General features: G+C 38.8%; 1 protein-coding gene across 9 annotated transcripts in view; it reads right to left on the bottom strand.

The window, feature by feature from the left end:
- FHOD3 (formin homology 2 domain containing 3) overlaps positions 1 to 24,591 on the bottom strand; it is a 525,593-nt gene that overhangs the window by 86,716 nt on the left and 414,286 nt on the right. For all 9 annotated transcript variants that reach the window (XM_036884979.2, XM_036884980.2, XM_036884981.2 and 6 more), the window contains 2 exons: positions 3,266 to 3,400; positions 284 to 334 (listed from right to left, as the gene is read on the bottom strand). In XM_036884979.2, the coding sequence (XP_036740874.2) occupies positions 284 to 334; positions 3,266 to 3,400 (186 nt within the window). The remainder of the gene's footprint in view (positions 1 to 283; positions 335 to 3,265; positions 3,401 to 24,591) is intronic.

The raw sequence follows: 24,591 nt of genomic DNA, 5'->3' as shown, positions 1-24,591 counted from the left end.
TACAGGGTATTTAAAATACTTACCATATGTCAATATGTTAGACTAATGTGCTCCTTTGAAGAAGAGTTCTGGAGGAACAGACACGTGTATTTCACTCCACAATGACAATAAATAATAAATCTGCACCTTCTTGGAAAAGTTAGATGACTAAGATATTCTGTTCTGCAAAATACCAGTCACCTAAGGTCTTAGGTAAAACTATTATATTTTAATTAACAGTTTCCTCTGCATGCTTGGTTAAGAGTGCAATTTGGTTACAATGGGAAATAAGAGATATACAAACCTTTCTTCTCTTGCTTGTCTTTGTTCCTCTCTTTTGTCTAAATACTCTCGGCTAATGGAAATATGCAGAAGAGACAAAATAGGGAAGGAAAATAACAGAATTAGATGCTCATAAAATTGCCAAGAAATTATTAACAGTATATCATGAAAGCTCACAACTGTCTCAGAAGTGGCAGGTGGCTATAGTTGAATTAAAAAGCATATATAAAGGCTGTACTTTAGAAGCACTAAATATAATGGGTTTTCTATAAAATCATGGGGATGGAAACATGGGATTTTTGGATTCAGAGAGTCTATTAATTACTGAAAGAAGAATTTAATTATATGTAGGGAGGGAAGAAGAAAACTTTTTTAAAAATGTGAAACAATACATACATAAATATGGCAGTTACAAGCAAGCAATAGCTTTCAGTGGTGATTAACCTCCAATCAAGTGCTAGTAGGTCTACAACTGTTGCCTCAAGAATTAAAATCTGAATAAGCCCCAGTGAACTGGCCATTTTGTGTTGCACTCTACAGTGTGGACATTCCTCCCATGGCTCAGGATTCTTTCTCTGTATCCCTCACATTCTCAGTTTCTATGCAGGGATCACTGGAAACTTTTGCTATGTACATTCTCTTTTGTCTGCTCCCATAAGATGCACAACTTTGTCCAGTTTTAATGTTTGATTTTCTGTTCCTGCTGGTGAGATTCCAAATTGAATCTGATTTTAGGACTGTGTGGCCAGTCACTTCTCAGTGGACTCTGTATTTTCCTAAAGAAGTCTAACATTGTTTTTCTAAACTGGACCTCATAATATAGCCTAAGTGTTCTACCCCCTCCATGTGCGGGCAAGTGCTCTATCATTTTGTTCTCTTGACTTCTCTACTCTTTATGATTTTCTTATCATTTTCTGGCTTCCTTGGGTCCTCCTTCCTGGTCCTCTAGCCAGAAAGCATGAGCTTTATTTTCCCTGATCTGCTGCATCCTTTTGGTAAGTCCTTCTGCACCCAGATCAATGCAGCAGGAAGACACAGAGAGAAAAATGGTGATTACCTAGTGTTCTTGGAGTCACAGCTGTTCTGGTCAGAGAAAGGGTTACCCTCCCTCAGAGTTTTAGACACCTGCCTGGCCACTGTTGCCACCACTGTGCTTCTGCAACAATTATTGCTTGGAAGCTGGGGTAGGAAGGAAGGAAAAATATGAAAAAACAGACTTCTCCACTCTCTGACCCTTAGAGGAATTCCTTTTGCTGCTCCTCAGTCCAGAAAGAGAGGCTTTCTCTTAAACTTCTTTCAGTTCACATTTGGTATGTGTTTCTGGGTTTGGGGGCACCTTTGAGTACAGGCCAGATGATACCAAAGGGAAAAAATGATAAACTCGCACTGTTTGGTAGAACTTCAAATGTTAGTCTCCTTCCCCAATTCACCCGCTCCCTTTTACAGTTCAGAGTTTTCAGAGCTCCATGCATTCTGTCCATGATTTATGGCTGCATTTCAGTGATGCAGTAGAAGAGACAGGATGGAGTGTGCTGACTCCATCTTTCCCAGAACTGGTACCCATTTTAAGAGGTTTTCAATAAAAATCTTTACTTGTGTAAGCCAATCTCCGAATTTTCCATGTGTTTCAGGCAGATTCTTTGCTGCTATTTGGTGGTAAAATATACAGATCTCTCAGAAAGCCATTAATCAGGAAGCATTTAACCTGTTCCAGTGGTTTTACAAATTGGTCTTTCCAAAAGTGAAAACTTCCAGAGCTACCTCATGAGAAATTGTGCAGACAGGTCTGGCGCTGGCACATATCATTTGGTAGGACTCTGACAGCTCAGCGTACATCACACAATGGTGGGGGAATGATGATGGTTTACTCCATAAAGTCCACTTACCAATCTTACAAAAGCCAGGATTAGCATTTCACTCACAAATTTGGGATATTTGTTTTGATGTGGTAGCAAGTTACAGTTAAGACAACTTCACAACTCTGTTCATATTTTGACGATTTCTGATTACCCATATACTTCCTACCTTCTGGGAAAATAAAGTTTTGAACCTATAAATCCTCATTGGCAATGCTTACACTGGGAGTAGTTGCTGGGAATATTGTTTGCCAAAGAAACTGAACTGAGGAAATAGGAAGTGGAGATGGGAAGAGAAAAGCAAACAATAAAGAATGTAGATGTTACAGGACAGGTGGCTGGGAAGGTGAAGAGAAAGATTAGGAAGCCAAGAGGGAAAAGGGGAAGGAGGAGGAATGGAATGCAGAAGGAAGCCTTGGCAAGTGCCCTGCATCCCATAAAGCACTGCACAGCGTGGAGCCCAGTGGAGAGGGGTGGGGGCTCCACCAGGGGCCTGGGGAGTCAGGTGAGCAGGCTGAAGGAGAAATGGAGTGACGCTGGGCTCAGCAGGGGCAGACAGGCTAAAGCAGGAAACCTGGGGTGGGCCACATCCAGAAACACTCCTTGGAGCAGGACAGAGACCAAAGAGATGAGTGGCATCACAGGCTAGGAGTATTCAGCACAATGACTTTTTCTTCCTCATAGGAGAGGTTACTGTTTAAAATGATACAATGACGACGGCTACAGGGAGCAAGGAGCAGACCAGAAAGTGGCAGAAGTATTTTTTTTTAGGCATCCAATAGAATATGAATAAAACATGAGTAGCTTTAGGGGGAAATGGCAAATTAAGTTAAGACAATTAGGCTCTCTGTCTTCAGGAAGGCCTGGATAAGACCATTTTCGATAATGGACCCAAGAATACACAAGTCCTTAATTGTATTTGGTTGGCTGGCTGTGCTTCCTGCCATATGGTTAGAGAAAAATAGGCCGTAACAAACCAGATCCAGCCTATTTCAGGTATGTCTTGCTCTTCCTTGAAAACAGAGACAGAATCTGAAGTAAATATATTATTTCCTAATTCTTCACACCAGTATTAATGATATACAGCATGAAGGCATATGCTTTAATTTTTTAATTTTTAATTAAAAAAATCTTAAAACCCTTCTTACTTGAATTTGTTTCTTTCTTCCCGTTCTATTCTCTGCAACCTTTCTTCTCTCTCCTGTCGCCGCCTCTCTCTCTCTGCTGCCAGTGACTCTTGGTGCTGCCTAAAGGATGACGTGAGAAGCCCACTCAGTGATGACCTAGAGATATAATGAGTTAACATTTTAGTGGCCTGGACTGTGACTGAAAGTATCGAAGTAGGAATCAGTCAGACTGTGGTTAGAGTTGAGGATATGCCAGTACCTAGGTATTGCTTGGGGAAAATTACTGAACATATCAGGATCTTCATCTGTAAATGGGGGTGAGAAACCTGCTTTATGCACAAGGAGGAAAAAAGGTGGTAATGTATGTAAAATACTAAGCATGATGATGCTTAGCATGTAAATAGTCATCAATAATGGATGTTACTGCTATCAAAAAGTATTCTAGGAATATATATAAAATATAACTAAATATTCTGCCCCCCTCCCCATGTATGTGTGTGTGTGTGTGTGTGTGTGTGTGTGTGTGTGTGTGTATACATATGCACATTTTGAATTTGAACTTGGATGAGCTGGAATCAATATTCAATCTAAAACTGTTTTCTATTTCACATGTATCAAAAATATTTTATGACACACCAGTTTCTCAATATATCTCCTCAAAATAATTGTGTCACCTTAAAACAGGTGATGGGATGACATAGGAGGACAAAAGGACACAGCAATGGTCTGAAATCTGAATGGAGTTAAGGAAGTTTCACTCTGTCTAGAAGCATCTGAGAACAGACAGTATGTTCCAAGGATTTGACTCTTGTGACACCACATGAGCAGACAGATCACCCAAGACAGTGTAATGGGGACATCAGCTGTGGGGAAGTTGCAGTGAGGGGATGGGGGTGGGTATCAAGGGAAATGTTAAGTCAGGAGACTGGGTGGTAAAAAGGAAAATTAGGTGATTACATGAAAAATAAGTAAAGAAGTTAGAAAGAGGAGCTTTGGGGAATAATCAACAACATCTGTATGGACAACTGGGTCTTCGTTTATTGAAAATTAAAAAAAAAATCTCTAAAGTATTTCTGAAATATGGCTTGGGTAAAATACTACTGGAATTCAGTGAAAATAGCCTGCCTGGTGGGAAACACAAGGTCTGTTACTGCAAGAGAAATGTGACTCTTGCGTAACACACATTCTGCTGCGGGTCCCAGAGTCATTTCCCTTAGAAAAGCTGGCTATCATCAGCAGAAGTGGTAGGAAAAGCAGAGGGAAAAAACTGCCACCATGGTAGCTATAGGGAGGGAGTGACTGAATCCTACATTCCAGGATCACTAGGGAGCTACTGCACCGGCTCTGGACACTTTGGCACAGGTAGAGTTTATTTATCTTCCGCATAAATGAAGTCCAGACTATTTTGTATAATTTCTATCTTGTTTAAGCTGTTATTTGTTATTTTTTTCTTCTGTTATATGCAGCTAAATCTAATTCACAGAGTGGAGAGGTTTATCTTTCACACCATGATTTGTAGACATTGTTCTGGATAAAATAAATTTGTTTAACTCAATTAATAAGCTGTATCTAACAACTGAACATACATATGTAGGTGGCCCAAAATAGAGAAAACATTATTCTCAAATACACAAAGCCCATGAATGAATGGCAAGAATTGGTTTCTTAAGTATGGGTGACTTCCTATGAAAGTGAGTTGAAAATGTAATTATAATAACCAGAAGATGAATTTGAAAAATCCATATTATTGCAAAATTTTAAACACTTCTAAATGCTCAAAATAGAAAAACAGAGAAAATTAGGAAACATTCAAAGTACAGGAAACATTCAAAGTATAGTATAACTATACAACTGAATGTCAAGATTTGTACTTTTAAAATAGTATTTAGAAATTTATTGTCTTCAGTGTTTATATTAGAAAAGAAGAAAGAATAACATTTCAACTCAATGATTTAAAACACAATAATGGAGTAAATTCAAGGAAGACTAAAGGAAGGAAATAATGATAAGAATAAAGATTAATAAAATGGAAAATAAAGGCAAATAGAGAAAATCAACAAAACCAAAGCTAGTGTGTAATTTTTTCAAAAACTAAAAAAAGACAAGTTCTGTCAAAACTGTTCAAGAAAAAAGCCACAAATAAGCAATATTGAAAAATGGCAGATAGAGAGAACCAAGATGGCAGCATGAGTAGAGCAGCGGAAATCTCCTTCCAAAACCATATATATTTTTGAAAATACAACAAATACAACTAATCCTAAAAGAGAGACCAGAAGACACAGGACAACAGCCAGACCACATCCATACCCACGAGAACCCAGCACCTTGAGAAGGGGGTAAGATACAAGCCATGACCTGGCGGGACCGAGTGCCCCTCACCCCAGCTCCCGGTGGGAGGAGAGGAGTCTGAGCAGGGAGGGAGAGGGAGCCCAGGACTGCTGAACACCCAGCCCCAGCCATCCGCACCAGAGCGCAGACACACAGTGCGTGGGGTGCTGGAAACTAGGGAAACAGGACAGTAAGACCTGTGAGCAGGTCCCCGCAGCCGGCACCCCTGGGACAAAGAAAAGCGAGTGCTTTTTGAAAGTCTTAAAGGGACAGGGACCCCACAGCTGGACGGAAGTGACCCAGGACACTTAGCCCAGAAGCTGGGAATCCCGGGGAACTCTGGACGCCTGAACCCCCACAGCGCAGCTCAGAGGCCCCTAACCGTGATAAACAGCCTCCCACCTGTCCCCCCTCCAACGCGGCTCCGCCATACTGGAGAAGCAACCTGAGGCAGGCCACGCCCATAGCAACTACAGAGCTAAATAAACTCCATAGCGGCCAGGCAAGATCAGAAGCCCCGTCTGCACGCAGCTGCCCAGCACAAGCCACTAGGGGCCGCTGTTCTCCCAGGAGAGGACGGCCATAAACTGGCAAGAAGGGACTTTCTCTTACCCAACACACATGCCCGCTCCTCACAAATATATCTATCGCCATGAAAAGGCAGAAGAAATTGATACAGACCAAGATCACAGAGGCAAACCCTGAGAAGGAGATAGACCTAACCAGTCTTCCTGAAAAAGAATTAAAAATAAAGCTCATAACCATGCTGATGGAGCTGCAGAGAAATATGCAAGAGTTAAGGGATGATGTCCGGAAGGACATTACAGAAATGAAACAATCTCTGGAAGGATTTATAAACAGAATGGATAATATGCAAGAGGCCACTGATGGAATAGAAACCAGAGAACAGGAACACATAGAAGCTGATGCAGAGAGAGATAAAAGGATCTCCAGGAATGAAACAATATTAAGAGAACTGTGTGACCAATCCAAAAGGAACAATATCCACATTATAGGGGTATATATAGGGACCAGAGGAAGAAGAGAGAGAAAAAGGAAAAGAAAGAGTATTTGAAGAAATAATTGCTGAAAACTTCCCCAAACTGGGGGAGGAAATAATCGATCAGACCATGGAAGTGTACAGAACTCCCAACAGAAAGGACCCAAGGAGGACAACACCAAGACACATAATAATTAAAATGGCAAAGATCAAGGACAAGGACAGAGTTTTAAAGGCAGCTAGAGAGAGGAAAAAGGTCACCTATAAAGGAAAACCCATCAGGCTATCATCAGACTTCTCAACAGAAGCCTTACAGGCCAGAAGAGAATGGCATGATATATTTAATGCAATGAAACAGAAGGGCCTTGAACCAAGAATACTGTATCCAGCACGACTATCATTTAAATATGAAGGAGGGATTAAACAATTCCCAGACAAGCAAAAGTTGAGGGAATTTGCCTCCCACAAACCACCTCTACAGGGTATTTTAGAGGGACTGCTCTAGATGGGAGCACTTCTAAGACTAAATAGATGTCACCAGAGAAAATAAAATCACAGCAAAGAAAGCAGACCAACCAAATACTAACTAAAGGCAAAAAATAAAATCAACTACCCACAAAGGCAGTTAAGGGAAGCACAAAAGAGCACAGAATAAAACAACCAACATATAAAGAACGGAGGAGGAGGAATAAGAAGAGAGAAAAATAAAGAATGACCAGACAGTGTTTAAAATAGCTCAATAAGTGAGTTAAGTTAGATAGTAAGATACTAAAGAAGCTAACCTTGAACCCTTAGTAACCACGAATCTAAAGCCTGCAATGGCAATAAGTACATATTTTTCAATAATCACCCTAAATGTAAATGGACTGAATGCACCAATCAAAAGACACAGAATAATAGAATGGATAAAAAAGCAAGACCCATCTCTATGCTGCTTACAAGAGACTCACCTCAAACCCAAAGACTATAGGAACAAAGAAAGACTGAAGGAACAAAACAGCAGCAGAATCATAGAACCTAAGAATGGACTAACAGTTACCAAAGGGAAAGGGACTGGGGAGAAAGGGAGGGAAGGGAGGGATAAGGATGGGGAAAAAGAAAGGGGACATTACGATTAGCATGAATAATGTTGTGGGGGGAGCATGGGGAGGGCTGTGCAACATAGAGAAGACAAGTAGTGATTCTATAGCATCTTACTACGCTGATGGACAGTGACTGTAATGGGGTTTGTGGGGGGGATTTGGTGAAGGGGGGACCCTAGTAAAACATAATATTCTTCATGTAATTGTAGATTAATGACAACAAAATAAATAAATTAATTAATTTAAAAAGATGGCAGATAGATACAATTACAGACATAACAGAGACAAAAATTATGAGAAAATGAGGGGAAATTTTTATGACAGTTCATTTGGAAACTTCAAAGAAATGGATGATCTTCTAAAAATATGTAACTTACTAAATCTGACTGAAAAAGAAACTGAAATTTTAGGTAGCCCTATTAACCTTAAAAAATTGTATCAATCAATTATACATATCTACACACACAAAAACAAAAGTAAAACAAAAACCCCATTAGGCTCAGATTTTAAGGTGATTACTACTAACCACTCAAGGAAGAGTTTGTCTTAACCAAACACAAAGTTCAGAAAACATAAAGAAGAAAAACTCCCCAGCTCATTTTATGTTATTAATACTCTCTGACACAAAAACCAGACAAGAACAGTGTGAAAATAGAAACTTATATGCTACAATTATGAACACTGCTACAAAAATCTGAAATAAAATCACGTTGGGTTTGTCCAATGAGTGCAAAGATAGCTTAAGATGAGAACATCAATAAATGTTACCATATTAATTAAGATTATAGAAGAAAACAATAACTACCTCTATAGATGCAGAAAAAGCTGTAAACACAATACTCATTTGTTATATAAAAAAAGAACTATCAAACTTAGTAGTAGAAGAGAGCTTTCTTAACCTGACAATGGGTAGTTAGCAAAGAATTTATTTAAAACTACAGTAAGGATCACTCTTAATGTTGGAACATTAAAAGCAGTTTAATATTAGAATTCATCAAGGAATCCCCATCGTTGCTTGTATTTGATATTATTCTGGGAGTCCTAGCCAGTACACTAAAAAATAAATAAATAAAAACTATAAGGAAAGGAAAGAAATACAATGCCATTATTTGCAGGTAATGTGATCATTTATGTAGAAAATCCAAGAAAATCTATAAATTACTAGAATTAATAAGAGTCTACCAAGGTTTCTGGATATAAAATGTATAAATAGCAACTGCATTTCTATTTATCAGCAAATAAATTAGCTGATACCAAATTACCAGATTAGAATTAACTATGAATTACTTAAGTAACAATATAAAAAACCTTTATAAAACTTTATTAAAAGACCCCAAAAAATAAAAGCTATATCACATTCATATTCATATATAGAAAGATTCCATATAGTCAAGATGCTAATTCTCCCTTTTTAAAATTAATATAATTTCAAATCAGTTCTAATCAACATCCCAGATAGATTTTTCATAGAATTTCAAAATGTGGTTCCAAAGATTTAATGGAAGAAATGAAGTCCAAGGATAACCAAGACAATTTTGATCAAAACAAAGTGGAACACTGGCCCCATTGGATATCAAGCCCATTCTAAAACCAATATTATCAAGTATGAATGTGGTCTTGGTGCAATCACAGAAACATGGACTAATGGATAGCTAGAGAGTTGAGACACTGACTTACATGAAATGTTGATTCAAAACAGATGTATCATTACATATCAGTGAGGAAGTGATGGACTGTTTCACAACTGGTTTTGAGACAACAATTAGCCATATAAAACAAAATATAGGTGGCCCTTTTTCATACCAAACACAAAAATAAATTCTAGGAGTTCAAATGAAAAATGCAAAAAGCAAAACTTTACAACTTCTGGATCTCAGGAAATAATTACACAAGAAACCAGAAGGGCAATTAAAAAGGAAAAAATACATTTGCATATATTATAATTTAAAATTTGTATACATTTGAAAAGTATATAATTTAAAAATAAAGAAAATCCACCCCCTGAGAGAATCTACTTGTAACATATATATATCACAAATAATTAGTGTACATAAAACAAAAAGGACCTCTTTAAATCAAAATGTAAAAGAAACTACTCATTGGGAAAATGGGCAATAGAAAAATGAACAAAAGATAGGCATGCTGCTGAAGAAGAATATTAAATGGGCAATAAATATATAAATGATGCTCAGCTTCTCTAGGAAGTTGCAAGGAAATGCACACTAAACCCATAGTGCTAATTTGTTAACACCTCTCAGTTTGCAGATTGACAGAAGTTAATGTATGATGACACTAAGCATTGGCATAGAACAAGACAACAAGAACTCTCATACATTGCTTTTGGGAGTCTAAGGTCAATAATCATTTTGGGAAGCAGTTAATTCATTTGAAGATGTGCATATCTTGCAACCCAGGAATTCCACTTTTAGATTTACACTAGAGAGTAACTTCTGCATGCTGGAGACCACAGACATGTACAAGAATACTGTTACATTGTTTTGCACCGTTAATGCATTAATAATTAGAAACCACTACCTATATGGAAAAACAAAAGTATATTTTTAAAACAAATAATCTACACCTGTGAAAATGAATAAACTAGAGTGATATGGGCTGACTTGGACAATTCTCAAAAGCACAATATATTGACAGTGAAAAGTAGTTTGAATAATCTGAACAGTATGCTATCATTTCTTTTTTAAATTTATTTTTATTGAAGTATCATTGATATACAATCTTACATTTGTTTCAAACACACAACAGTGGTTTAACAGTTACCCATATTATTAAATCCTCACCTCCTCTAGTGTGGTTACTATCTGTCAACATAGAAAGATGTTACAGATGCATTGACTATATTCTCCATGCTGTACTACTATCCCTGTGACCAACATATTATGATTGAGAATTTGTGTGCCCCTTTATCCCCCTTGCCCCAGCCCCACGGCCGCCATGGTAACTATTAGTTCTGTAAGTCTACTGCAGTTTTGTTCATTCTGTTTTGCTTTGTTTTTATATGCCATGAATAAGTGAAATAATATGGTATTTATCTTTCTCCACCTGGTTCATTTCACTGAGCTTAATACCCTCTAGATCCATCCATGTTATTGCAAATGGCAGGATTTCTTTTTTTTTTCATGGCTAATATTCCATTGTGTATATGTACCACATCTTCTTTATCCATTCATCTATTGATAGACACTTAGTTTGCTTCCACATCTTGGCTATTGTAATTAAGGCAGCGATAGTAAACAGGGGTGTGTATATATCTTTTTGAATCAGGGATTCTGATTTCTTTGGATTAATTCCTAGAAGTGAAATTACTGGGTCGAATGGTATTTCTATTTTTAGTATTTTTAAGACTCTCCATACTGCTTTCCACAGCCGTTGTACCAGTTTATATTTCCACCAACAGTGTGGGAGGGTTCCCATTTTTCCACATTCTTACCAACATTTGTTATTGTTTTTATGATAGTGGCCATCCTAACTGGTGGGAAGTGATATTGCACTGGGTTTTGATTTGCATTTCCCTGATGATTAGCAATGGAGAATCTTTTCATCTGTACTTCTAGAGAAATGTCTGTTCAAGTCCCCTGCCCATTTTTAATTGGGTTGTTTTTTTGGTGTTGAGACATATGAGTTACATATTTTGGATGTTAATCCCTTATCAAATGAATCATTTACAAATATGCTGTCCCATACTGTAGGTTGTCTTTTTATTGTGCTGATGGTGTCCTTTGGTATACAGAAGGGTTTTTTAAGTATGCTATAATTTCTATGAAGTTTAAATACATATAAAGCAAAACCATACACTATTTAGGGATAAATGTATTTGTAGTAAAAATGTAAAACATGTATGGAAATTATAAACACCAAATTCAGGTGGTCATCCTTAGGGAAGAACAAAAATCAAGGAATGAGGGCTTTGATTTTATGTACGATGGTCTTTATTGCTATATAGTTTTCTATAATTATCTAAACTGTTCTGTAAGCCTGAAATATACATTTTTAAGTCATTATATCTCTCTTTAAGAATCAGAAGTCCTTCTCTGGTAGATAAATAACTCATATGTAATATCAAACATTTCTGAAGCCCCAAGCTAGCTGAACATCAAAAGTTATGCCCAGTTCCAGAACTTAAAAACAAAAAATATTCTACAAAGGAGAATTATTTAGGGACTGTTTTTCCCTTATACAAGAAATTTTGTTCCAGCCTAGCTTCCTAGCCTATCCTGCATTGTGTCCTTAAGCATTAGCAGTTTCACTTCTGAGTTGTCTTTTCAGAGGGCAGAGATAGGGGCAAGCTTGTTGGTCTATACTCTTATGTAAAGAGCAAAATAAGGACCTTACCATTCTCACTTATGCTTTTCAGGAAAAACTTAATACATAACGACTTAATAATGGGTCATCACTGGCTATATTAAGGCAGTTACAGTGAAGCTTCTCAGCATCATACATTAACAGCATTTGTTTAAAACGAGACTATTAGAGCTTGTTTAAAATTAGAATAGTATTAGAACTTGAGTAGTGTCCAATATAGTCAAGTGGATGTGTCAGTCCTTCCTGGGTGCCTATAAGGAAGGGAAATGTAGATCATCCTCCTGCCCACCTGGACAGTTCTTTCAGAATTGAAATGTGAGCTGCTAACTCAAAGCAATAAAGAATGGTTCCTCTTTTCCTATGAGGCAAAATGTCTTGAGCAATTCAAGATCCATTCTCTTTGAGTGGAGATCCCTGTAGCAACAAGGGAGAATTAAAGGACTCCCAGGAGCTTATCTGTCCACTTTGGTCATACTGGAAACAAAGGCCATAAATATAATATTGATAAACTAAATTTCTCTAGGTCTCCTTCTACCTAGATAAGCCCAAGCTGTAAAAGAATGAGCCCTGAATTCTTTTACTATAAATTGTTTCTAGAAATGTGCTCAACCAAGGCTTGAATTCATTCAAATCACACAAAGGGGGATATTCCAAATCATTGCTAAAAACCCAAACACTAGAAGTTGGAGACAAGATGGTGGCATGAGTAAAGCAGTGGAAATCTCCTCCCAAAACCACATATATTTTTGAAAATACAACAAAGACAACTCTTCCTAAAAGACAGACCAGAAGACACAGGACAACAGCCAGACCACATCCACACCTGTGAGAACCCAGCGCCTCACAAAGGGGGTAAGATACAAGCCCCAGCCCGGCGGGACCTGAGCGCCCCACACCCCAGCTCCAGGCAGGAGGAGAGGAGTCGGAGCGGGGAGGGAGAGGGAGCCAGGACTGCTAAATAGTCATCCCTAGCCATTCGCACCAGAGCGCAGACACAGTGCATGCCTGGGATGCTGGAAACTAGGGAAACAGGACAGTAAGACCTGTGAGTGGGTCCCTGCAGCCAGAAGCACCCAGGACAAAGAAAAGCAAGTGCTTTTTGGAAGTCGTAAAGGGACAGGGACCCCACTGCCAGACGGAAGCATCCTGGGACACTTAGTCCAGCAGCAGGGAATCTGGGGAACTCTGGGCACTCTAACCCCCAGGGCAGCAGGGAGCACGGAGGCCCCTTATGGAGATAAATAGCCTCCCGGATGTTCCCCTTCCAACGCAGCTCCACCATATCGGAGCAGCCGTCTGAGGCAAGCCACGCCCACAGCAACAGCGGAGATAAACTCCGTAGCAGCCTGGCAAGAATCAGAAGCCGTTTCTGCGTGCAGCTGCCCAGCACAAGCCACTAGAGGTCGCTGTTCTCACAGGAGAGGAAGGCCACAAACCAACAAGAAGGGAAGTTCTTCCAGCCGTTACTCGTGCCAGCTCTGCAAACTATTCCTATCACCACGAAAAGGCAAATTTTCAGGCAGACAAAGATAACAGAGACAACACCAGAGAAGGAGACAGACCTAACCAGTCTTCCTGAAAAATAATTCAAAATAAAAATCATAAACATGCTGACAGAGATGCAGAGAAATAAACAAGAGCTAAGGGATGAAGTCCGGAGGGAGATCACAGAAGTGAAACAAACTCCGGAAGGATTTATAAGCAGAATGGATAAGATGCAAGAGGCCATTGACGGAATAGAAACCAGAGAGCAGGAATGCATAGAAGCTGACACAGAGAGACATAAAAGGATCTCCAGGAATGAAACAATATTAAGAGAACTGTGTAACCAATCCTAAAGGAACAATATCTGCATTATAGGGGTACCAGAAGAAGAAGAGAGAGGAAAAGGGATACAAAGTGTCCTTGAAGAAAGAATTGCTGAAAACTTCCCCACACTGGGGGAGGAAATAATTGAACAGACCATGGAAATACACAGAATTCCCAACAGAAAGGACACAAGGAGGACAACACCAAGACACATAATAATTAAAATGGCAAATATCAAGGACAAGGAAAGAATTTTAAAGGCAGCTCGAGAGAAAAAGGTCACCTATAAAGGAAAACCCATCAGGCTATCATCAGACTTCTCGACAGAAACCTTACAGGCCAGAAGAGAATGGCATGATATATTTAATGCAATGAAACAGAAGGGCCTTGAACCAAGGATACTGTATCCAGCACGATTATCATTTAAATATGAAGGAGGGATTAAACAATTCCCAGACAAGCAAAAGTTGAGGGAATTTGCCTCCCACAAACCACATCTACAGGACATCTTACAGGGACTGCTCTAGATGGGAGCACTCCTAAGACTAAACAGATGTCACCAGAGAAAATAAAATCACAGCAAAGAAAGCAGACCAACCAAATACTAACTAAAGGCAAAAGATAAAATCAACTACCCAATAAAAGCAGTTAAAGGAAACACGAAAGAGCACAGAATAAAACAACCAACATATAAAGAATGGAGGAGGAGGAATAAGAAGGGAGAGAAGAAAAGAATCTCCAGACAGTGTATATAACAGCTCAATAAGTGAGCTAAGTTAGGCAGTAAGATACTAAAGCTTACCTTGACCCTTTGGTAACCACGAATTTAAAGCCTGCAATGGCAATAAGTACATATCTTTCAATAGTCACCCTAAATGTTAATGGGCTGAATGCACCAATCAAAAGACACAGAGTAACAGAATGGATAAAAAAGCAAGACCCATCTATATGCTGCTTACAAGAAACTCACCTCAAACCCAAAGACATGCACAGACTTAAAGTCAAGGGATGGAAAAACATATTTCAGGCAAACAACAGAGAGAAGAAAGCAGGGGTTGCAGTACTAGTATCAGACAAAATAGACTTCAAAACAAAGAAAGTAACAAGAGATAAAGAAGGACACTACATAATGATAAAGGGCTCAGTCCAACAAGAGGATATAACATTCTAAATATATATGCACCCAACACAGGAGCACCAGCATATGTGAAACAAATACTAACAGAACTAAAGGGGGAAATAGACTGCAATGCATTCATTCTAGGAGACTTCAACACACCACTCACCCCAAAGGATAGATCCACTGGGCAGAAAATAAGTAAGGACATGGAGGCACTGAACAACACACTAGAACAGATGGACCTAATAGATATCTATAGAATTCTACATCCAAAAGCAACAGGATATATACATTCTTCTCAAGTGCACATGGAACATTCTCCAGAATAGACCACATACTACGCCACAAAAAGAGCCTCAGTAAATTCCAAAAGATTGAAATCCTACCAACCAACTTTTCAGACCACAAAGGTATAAAACTAGAAATAAATTCTACAAAGAAAACAAAAAGGCTCACAAACACATGGAGGCTTAACAACGTGCTCCTAAATAATCAATGGATCAATGAACAAATTAAAATAGAGATCAAGGAATATATGGAAACAAATGACAACAACAACACAAAGCACCAACCTCTGCGGGACGCAGCGAAAGCAGTCTTAAGAGGAAAGTATATAGTGATCCAGACACACTTAAAGAAGGAAGAACAATCCCAAATAAATAGTCTAACATCACAATTATCGAAACTGGAAAAAGAAGAACAAATGAGGCCTAAAGTCAGCAGAAGGAGGGACATAATAAAGATCAGAGAAGAAATAAATAAAATTGAGAAGAATAAAACAATAGCAAAAATCAATGAAACCAAGAGCTGGTTCTTTGAGAAAATAAACAAAATAGATAAGCCTCTAGCCAAACTTATTAAGAGAAAAAGAGAAGCAACACAAATCAACAGAATCAGAAATGAGAACGGAAAAATCATGACAGACTCCACAGAAATACAAAGAATTATTAAAGACTACTATGAAAACATATATGCCAACAAGCTGGAAAACCTAGAACAAATGGACAACTTCCTAGAAAAATACAACCTTCCAAGAATGACCAAGGAAGAAACAGAAAAGTTAAACAAACCAATTACAAGCAAAGAAATTGTAATGGTAATCAAAAAACTACCAAAGAACAAAACCTCCAGGCCAGACGGATTTACCTTGGAATTTTATCAGACATACAGAGAAGACATAATACCTATTCTCCTTAAAGTTTTCCAAAAAATAGAAGAGGAGGAAATACTCCGAAACTCATTCTATGAAGCCAACATCACCTTAATACCAAAACCAGGCAAAGACCCCATCAAAAAAGAAAATTACGACCAGTATCCCTGAAGAATGTAGATGCAAAAATACTCAATAAAATATTAGCAAACCGAATTCAAAAATATATCAAAAGGATCTTACACCATGACCAAGTGGGATTCATCCCAGAGATGCAAGGATGGTACAACATTAGAAAATCCATCAACATCATCCACCACATCAACAAAAGAAGGACAAAAACCACATGATCATCTCCATAGATGCTGAAAAAGCATTTGACAAAATTCAACATCCATTCATGATAAAAAATCTCAACAAAATGGGTAAGAGGGCAAGTACCTCAACATAATAAAGGCCATCTATGATAAACCCACAGCCAACATCATACTGAACAGCGAGAAGCTGAAAGCTTTTCCTCTGAGATCGGGAACAAGACAGGGATGCCCACTCTCCCCACTGTTATTTAACATAGTACTGGAGGTCCTAGCCACGGCAATTAGACAAAACAAAGAAATACAAGGAATCCAGATTGGTAAAGAAGAAGTTAAACTGTCACTATTTGCAGATGATATGATATTGTACATAAAAAACCCTAAAGACTCAACTCCAAAACCACTAGATATTGGAATACAGCAAAGTTGCAGGATACAAAATTAACACACAGAAATCTGTGGCTTTCCTATACACTAACAATGAACCAATAGAAAGAGAAGTCAGGAAAACAATTCCATTCACAATTGCATCAAAAAGAATAAAATACCTAGGTATAAACCTAACCAAAGAAGTGAAAGACCTATACCCTGAAAACTACAAGACACTCTTAAGAGAAATTAAAGCAGACACTAACAAATAGAAACTCATCCCATGCTCTTGGCTAGGAAGAATTAATATTGTCAAAATGGCCATCCTGCCCAAAGCAATATACAGATTTGATGCAATCCCTATCAAATTACCAGCAACATTCTTCAATGAACTGGAACAAATAGTTCAAAAATTCATATGGAAATAGCAAAGACCCCGAATAGCCAAAGCAATCCTGAGAAAGAAGAATAAAGTAGGGGGATCTCACTCTCCAACTTCAAGCTCTACTACAAAGTCATAGTAATCAAGACAATTTGGTACTGGCACAAGAACAGAGCCACAGACCAGTGGAACAGATTAGAGACTCCAGACATTAACCCAGACATATATGGTCAATTAATATTTGATAAAGGAGCCATGGACATACAATGGGGAAATGACAGTCTCTTCAATAGATGGTGCTGGCAAAACTGGATAGCTACATGTAAGAGAACAAAACTGGATCACTGTCTAACCCCATACACAAAAGTAAATTCGAAATGGATCAAAGACCTGAATGTAAGTCATGAAACCATAAAACTCTTAGAAAAAAACATAGGCAAAAATCTCTTAGACATAAACATGAGTGACCTCTTCTTGAACATATCTCTCTGGGCAAGGAAAACAAAAGCAAAAATGAACAAGTGGGACTACATTAAGCTGAAAAGCTTCTGTACAGCAAAAGACACCATCAATAGAACAAAAAGGAACCCTACAGTATGGGAGAATATATTTGAAAATGACATGTCCGATAAAGGCTTGACGTCCAGAATATATAAAGAGCTCACATGCCTCAACAAACAAAAAACAAATGATCCAATTAAAAAATGGGCAGAGGAACTGAACAGACAGTTCTCCAAAAAAGAAGTACAGATGGCCAACAGACACATGAAAAGATGCTCCACATAGCTAATTATCAGAGAAATACAAATTAAAACTACAATGAGGTATCACCTCACACCAGTAAGGATGGCTGCCATCCAAAAGACAAACAACAACAAATGTTGGCGAGGCTGTGGAGAAAGGGGAACCCTCGTACACTGCTGGTGGGAATGTAAGTTAGTTCAACCATTGTGGAAAGCAGTATGGAAGTACATCAAAATGCTCAAAACAGACTTACCATTTGACCCAGGAATTGCACTCCTAGGAATTTATCCTAAGAATGCAGCAATCAAGTATGAGAAAGATCAGTGCACCCCTATGTTTATTGCAGCACTATTTATAATAGCCAAGAATTGGAAGCAACCTAAATGTCCATCGATAGATGAATGGATAAAGAAGAGGTGGTACATATACACAATGGAATACTACTCAGCCATAAGAAAAGGGCAAATCCTACCATTTGCAGCAACATGGATGGAGCTGGAGGGTATTATGCTCAGTGAAATAAGCCAAGTGGAGAAAGAGAAATACCAAATGATTTCACTCCTCTGTGGAGTATAAGAACAAAGGAAAAACTGAAGGAACAAACCAGCAGCAGAATTACAGAACCCAAGAATGGACTAACAGGTACCAAAGGGAAATGGACTGGGGAGGATGGGTGGGTAGGGAGGGATAAGTGGGGGAAAGAAGAAAGGGGGTATTATGTTTATCATGCATAATGTGGGGGGTGGGAGAAAGGGGAGGGCTGTGCAACACAGAGAAGATAAGTAGTGATTCTACAACATTTTGCTATGCTGATGTTCAGTGACTGTAATGGGGTTTGTGGGGGGTACTTGGTATAGGGGAGAGCCTAGTAAACATAATATTCTTCATGTAATTGTAGATTAATGATAACAAAAAAAAAAGAGAAAGTAAAGGGGGATTACTCCCTGATAGGATAAAACTAACTACAAATCAACGAGTAATGCATGCTTTACATATCCTTAATTTTGATCTTTTAAAGGGTGTCAGATGATCAGCTATGGAAGTACATTTTTCTGATACTATTCCTTTCTCTTAAAAAAAAAAAGCAGTTCCTGTGTGGTGATCTCCATTAGGTTCTTCACAATGGTATAAAGGTCATATCAAAGTGTGGTAAAGGGTTTGTTTGTGTTTATACAGAGGATCAAAGCCTAATTTGGCTACCCAGAAAATGAATGAAGATACGATATGAAGAAGAACTTCCAACATCAACATCCTCTGGAAGAGTCATTCCAGAAGATGATCATCAAAAAACTTCAACAAAGATCCTGGCGCTGCTGCAGTTGTAGCTGCATTCATCCCACCGGTTCCTGGACTTGCCATTGGAATGAAGAAGGAGATATCTAAGCCTGCCTGTGCATACAGTAAAACAACAAATTTGACTGGATCCATACTGTCGGAACTCAACCAAGAATTAGGAGAAGTGCAAGTTGCAGTGCTCCAAAATCGTGCGACTATAGACTATCTGCTGTTAAAAGAACATATGGGATGTGAACAGTTCCCAGGAATGTATTGTTTTAATTTGTCTGATTTTTCTCAAACTATTCAAATTCAGTTAGACAATATCCATCATATCATTGATACGTTTTCACAAATGCCTAGGGTACCTAACTGGTTTTCTTGGTTTCACTGGATATGGCTGGTAATTGTAGGTCTGCTTTTGTTATGTAGCTGTATTCCTATTATGTTAATGTGTGTGTGCAATTTAATTAGTAGTTTAAAACCTATACATGCTTATGTTACTCTACAAGAAGATATGTCAAAGAAATAATCAATCTTCCCATGTTTTCTTCCATCTGCTACTTCTATAGCTTTTCTTCTTCCTTCCTAATTACAACCCTTTAGTAGAATTTGTGCCTCATATCAAAAATTACTGAATATCATAATTCTTCCACGTGGTAAAGATACCTCAGGACAAATGCTGGGCATAGAAGCCACAGGGCATAAATCTGCAAAGAAGTAAAAAGCTAACCTTTTCAAAGAATATTGCTTCTCTCTCACTTACCAACTTTACATTTCCCTGTATGGCCCCAGAAGATGACTGGTTAGCCAGAGACAGGTAAGATTCCTCAAGGGAGGAACAACCTAAGACAGGCACAGTCACAGGGGGGCGATCAGGAGAGAAATTGGGGATCAACAGAGGGGAGGCTTAGAACCTCACCCCCCCGTTTTGAGAGAAATCTTCTGCATCCGTGGATGTTTTGTTGCCCTTGTCTAGCTTGGATTAATACTTAGTCTATAGGCACAGACCTGATCATCTACATTTGCCCTCTTACAGCACTGAATTGTGTTTTCTACCCTTATCTTGCATCTACCTACCACTTCAGCATTTTATTAAAATAATAATAATAATAATAAAAGGGAGAAATGTGGGATTCACATATAAATCAAGTATAAAAATCAAATGAATAATCGTATCTGACTTGATTGTTTATAGTTCATGATGCGTGATCAAAACCGAAAGTTTCTGTGATATGACTGCCCTTGCACTGTTCACCATGTACGAACTTATTCACTATGTAAGAACTTGTTCACCATGTAAGAACTTGTTTGTTATGCTTCAGAAGATTGGAGACTGTTGAGAAATAGGCTTGGGGTTGAATAATGACTGTGCATTGAGTCCCCTATACAGAATTTTATTGTTGTTAACAACCATTTGATCAATAAATATGAGAGATGCCCTCTCAGAAAAAAAAAAAAAAACCCAAACACTAAAATTCAAGCTAGCATTGTAAACTCTTCTTTATAAAGGCATCTTTAATATATTTTTATCTTTCATATTAAGTTATCTAGGAAAAGATGTACAGTGATTGAAAGTTATTGTAATGTTCAACCTTGGCTGGTCTGAGGACCAGCTATGGTGTAAAGGAATGAGCACAGGGTTTGGACTGAGAAAACCTGAGTGGGGCCAGTCATTTAACCTCTCTGAATCTCAGTTTACTTATTTATGAAACAGAGATAGTAATACTTCCAACTGTTGAAGTACAATAAGGTTTAAATGAGTATTTATATATAAGTTTGCTTAGAACAGCATCTGGGCCATAGAAGGCACTTAGTAGATACCACTTTATGCTGGGAGTTTAAAATCTGTAGATGTGGGGGAAGGTTTAAACTGCAGTCTTCACGGCACAGTTTGGAATGTGACACTGGCAGGTCCCAACCTGAGTTTCATCTGAACCTTCCATCACAGCCACCAGCTGCGCCAGTCATCAGGACTCACACCACCCTGGGATGCACCTGGTAAGCTGAAGTCATCTAAGTTACACCCAAAGAGGCTGCAACCAAGTGAAGCCACATAGGAATACAGGTGCAGGGAGGCCAGAGAGTTTGCAAGGGAGCGGATGATATACTCTGAGTGAGTGGAATTGTAATATTTAATCTTGGCCACATCAGTCTCCAGGGTCTGCCCCAGAAATCCCATCTGGCTAAAGCCTCCTGCATTGGGATGTCTGAAACAGGAGCTCCATTTCACTGAATTATGGTTGGTAATAATAATTACCACTTATGGAGATAATGCCATGTGCCAATTATTTTACATGAAATGGTTCTTTTAATCCCCATAATCTCTTATATAAATTCTATTATTATCCCCTTTATAGAGGAGAAAACTGAGGCATAGAGAAGTTATATTTAGGACATACACATTCCTAAAAAATGTAAACTAATTTATAACAACAGAAAGCAGACCAGCAGTTTCCTGGGGACAGAGAGGGACAGCCATAATCACAAAAGGGCATGACAAAGTGCCTGGAGGTGATGGGTATGTGCATGACCTTGACTGTGATCATGTTGTTTTCACTGGTGTACACAAAGGCCAAGAATGCTGCTCAGTTTTTGGTATGTCAAGAGCTGTTTGAAACATATATTCCTTTGCTAAGTTCAAGTTTAGTAAAATCTGACTTGTGAACCAAGCATATCTTCAACATTTCTTAATTAAAAACATAATTATAATCTCTGGTAAAATATTAACAAAAGCCAAACTAAGTTCACAAATTATCTGGTATTTGAAATTATCACATAATTTGCCAGAAGGTAATTTAATAGGGAGAATTAAAGGTTGAAAATAGAAAGAAAATGGCAATTCAACAATGCTGTACAGTGAGGTTGTCCTCAAAACCTGGCTATGAGCTTGAGGGGCCACCTGCTTTAATGATCACAAGAGAAGAGGTAACCCTGGGTTATAAAGGCTGGGTTATATAGGAAGGGAGCAAATACCAGGGACACAGGAACACATTTTCTGAAGGAGAAATCCCATCCTGCCTCCATTCCTACCTCTTTTGCTCTATAATCTCTGCAAAATGCTGGTGCCAAACTACTGTAGCCAGTGATGACAGGACCCAGCCACTGGGGGCTGTCCACAAGCAGAGGGTGTACACACAGGGGTGACTGCACACGGGCTAAGTTTACAGCACAGAATAACTATAAGCGTTCCTTCTGCACTTTTATGAGGAGTGATATTTGCACTTTCTTGTTACAGATCTCACCATACTCTAAGCAGGACATGCAATGTTCTCACTTCCAAATGGGATGATAATATATATCTTTTAAGGTTGCTGTGTATACCATTTATGTAAACAAGCATGAGAGAACTGTCTAATTCAGAAAAATCTATTCTAGGTCCACTTCCCAAAGGAAGAAAACAGGATTCAGAGAGGTTTAAAGTGCTCATGCATTTGTTTGCCTGTGTGTTTGACAGGTATGGGGCAGCATTGTGAGCAGGAGGCTGGGAACTCCAGCAGGAGGCACACACAACTGGCTGCTGCCCAATGGCACAGAAGCCCTATAGGCAGAGGGCAAGGAACACAGGATGGAATGCAGCACCTGCCTGCAAAACAAAAAACTGCCTTCACAATTCATGTGAACGTGGGTTCTCCACATACAGTCCTGCTTGTCTTCATGATTTTCTCCAAATCTTTTAATAAAATGGCTGGTCCAGGAGGGTTAACCATCTTCATCCCATGGCTTTGTGGGGCCCAGGTTTACTACCACTATAGATTTGTGAACCCTATTTTAGAAACAAAAAGACAAACACATAATGATTCAAAGGACTGAGAGCCAAAGCCAACTAGAACGAGGTTTATGAACCTATGAGGAAGTCATAATTCATTCTGAGGAACTAGGAGGAGTTTTACAGCTATTTGGGTCTTGGAGGATAAAAAGGAATAAACTGCATGAAGAAAGGAGAAAGACTAGTCAAAGACAGAGCAAATAAGAAGGAAGGGGCTTCGGGAGAGCCTGGAATGTTCATGGGGGCATTTCCAGGGATTAAAGTACATTGAGGATGATCGAGATGGGCTGACAAAGCTGGAAGGTGTGTGCAGGCCATAAACGTGAGCAGTCCTACGGTGCTGGCAGTCAGGGTGAGATTCACTAATAGGCTGTGGGAGTCATTCAAGGTTTCTATGTGGGAAAAGTCACCTGCTCCAATCTGTATTTCAGAAAGGGTAGAAGACATATATCACTGCAATGTATAGTTCAGGTATGACATTGAAATGGAACTAAATCTAAAGTATCAGGAATGGTGAGGAGTCAGATAAAGAACACATGTGGGAGAAAGAATTTCTAACATCTGTTGAGGACCCAGAGTACCCTAAAGCCCATGATCCTGAATTAAGCTGCCATCACGGAGCAGAACCTTCTGTATACTCACTCGTCATCTAACTAACCAACCAACCAGCCAAGGATCCTTCTCCTCTTATGCACTTTGGATGTAACACAATCAATTAATCAGGACCACATTGCACCTTACAGGAACTCATTGTTTGTAACAAGATTGCTGTCAAGAACTAACAGCAAGCAAGTAGGAAGTCTACTTGCCGTGCAGCAAAAGGAGAACACAGCTTGTTTGTGTGAATACTAGGAATCAGTCCACATTGGTACCTTTTATTTCCTGTTGGTAGTTGTGGACTGAGTATGTTTATGATCATATAAAAAGGCAATGCCTTTTACCCCATTTTACATGCCATTCAGGTTTTCTTGGTGATGTTTGGGTCTTAAAAAAATCTACTTTGATCAATTTAAAGAATTTTTTTTTTAACCAGAGATTCATTGGACAATGGGTGCTTGACTCTACTGACATTGTTTTTTTTAAATACTGTGTAAATCAAATGATGTAACTGAGTCAGCAAGTATTTGAGATTGAGAAAAAAACCCCACAGACATATATTTGGAAAAAGCAGTGATTTGAAAACCGTACAAGTAGAACCTTTAGGGCACATGTAGATATAGTGGAAGCAAGACATGATAAGAGCCAAAGCCCACTAGAACAAGAAAATAAGTACCTATATCCATAAAAATAGACAATCCACATGGAGGAGGAAATCGGGATGAGAAAGACATGGGTACCAGCAATTTACACTCAGGGTGATAGGCAAAAGGCCTGCCAAGTGGGTAATAAGTAGAAGAGCTAAGGTAACTGAAAATAGGCAGGAAATGCATGGAAACAGAGACCTTCATTCTGAGGGAGGAGTTACCACACCAATGATGGAGACAGGTGTTGAAGGCGGTCACAGGGAGTGAGATCCTGCAAGGGGGAGCTTTACTTGGGAGCAGAAACCACCACTCAGCAAGGCAGGCTCCCACTGTCCTAGACCCAGGTGCTCAGTCCTAGCTTTCCCAAATATTCCTATGTTCTTTATTCCAGCACTGTCAATGACCATATGAGACTCTGCAACAGCAGGTGACAAAAATTAT

This window comes from Manis pentadactyla, chromosome 6 (assembly GCF_030020395.1).
Source record: "Manis pentadactyla isolate mManPen7 chromosome 6, mManPen7.hap1, whole genome shotgun sequence".
NCBI classification, from domain to species: domain Eukaryota; kingdom Metazoa; phylum Chordata; class Mammalia; order Pholidota; family Manidae; genus Manis; species Manis pentadactyla.
Note: the sequence above shows the minus strand (reverse complement) of the source record. Positions and strands in the feature narration are given on the sequence as shown.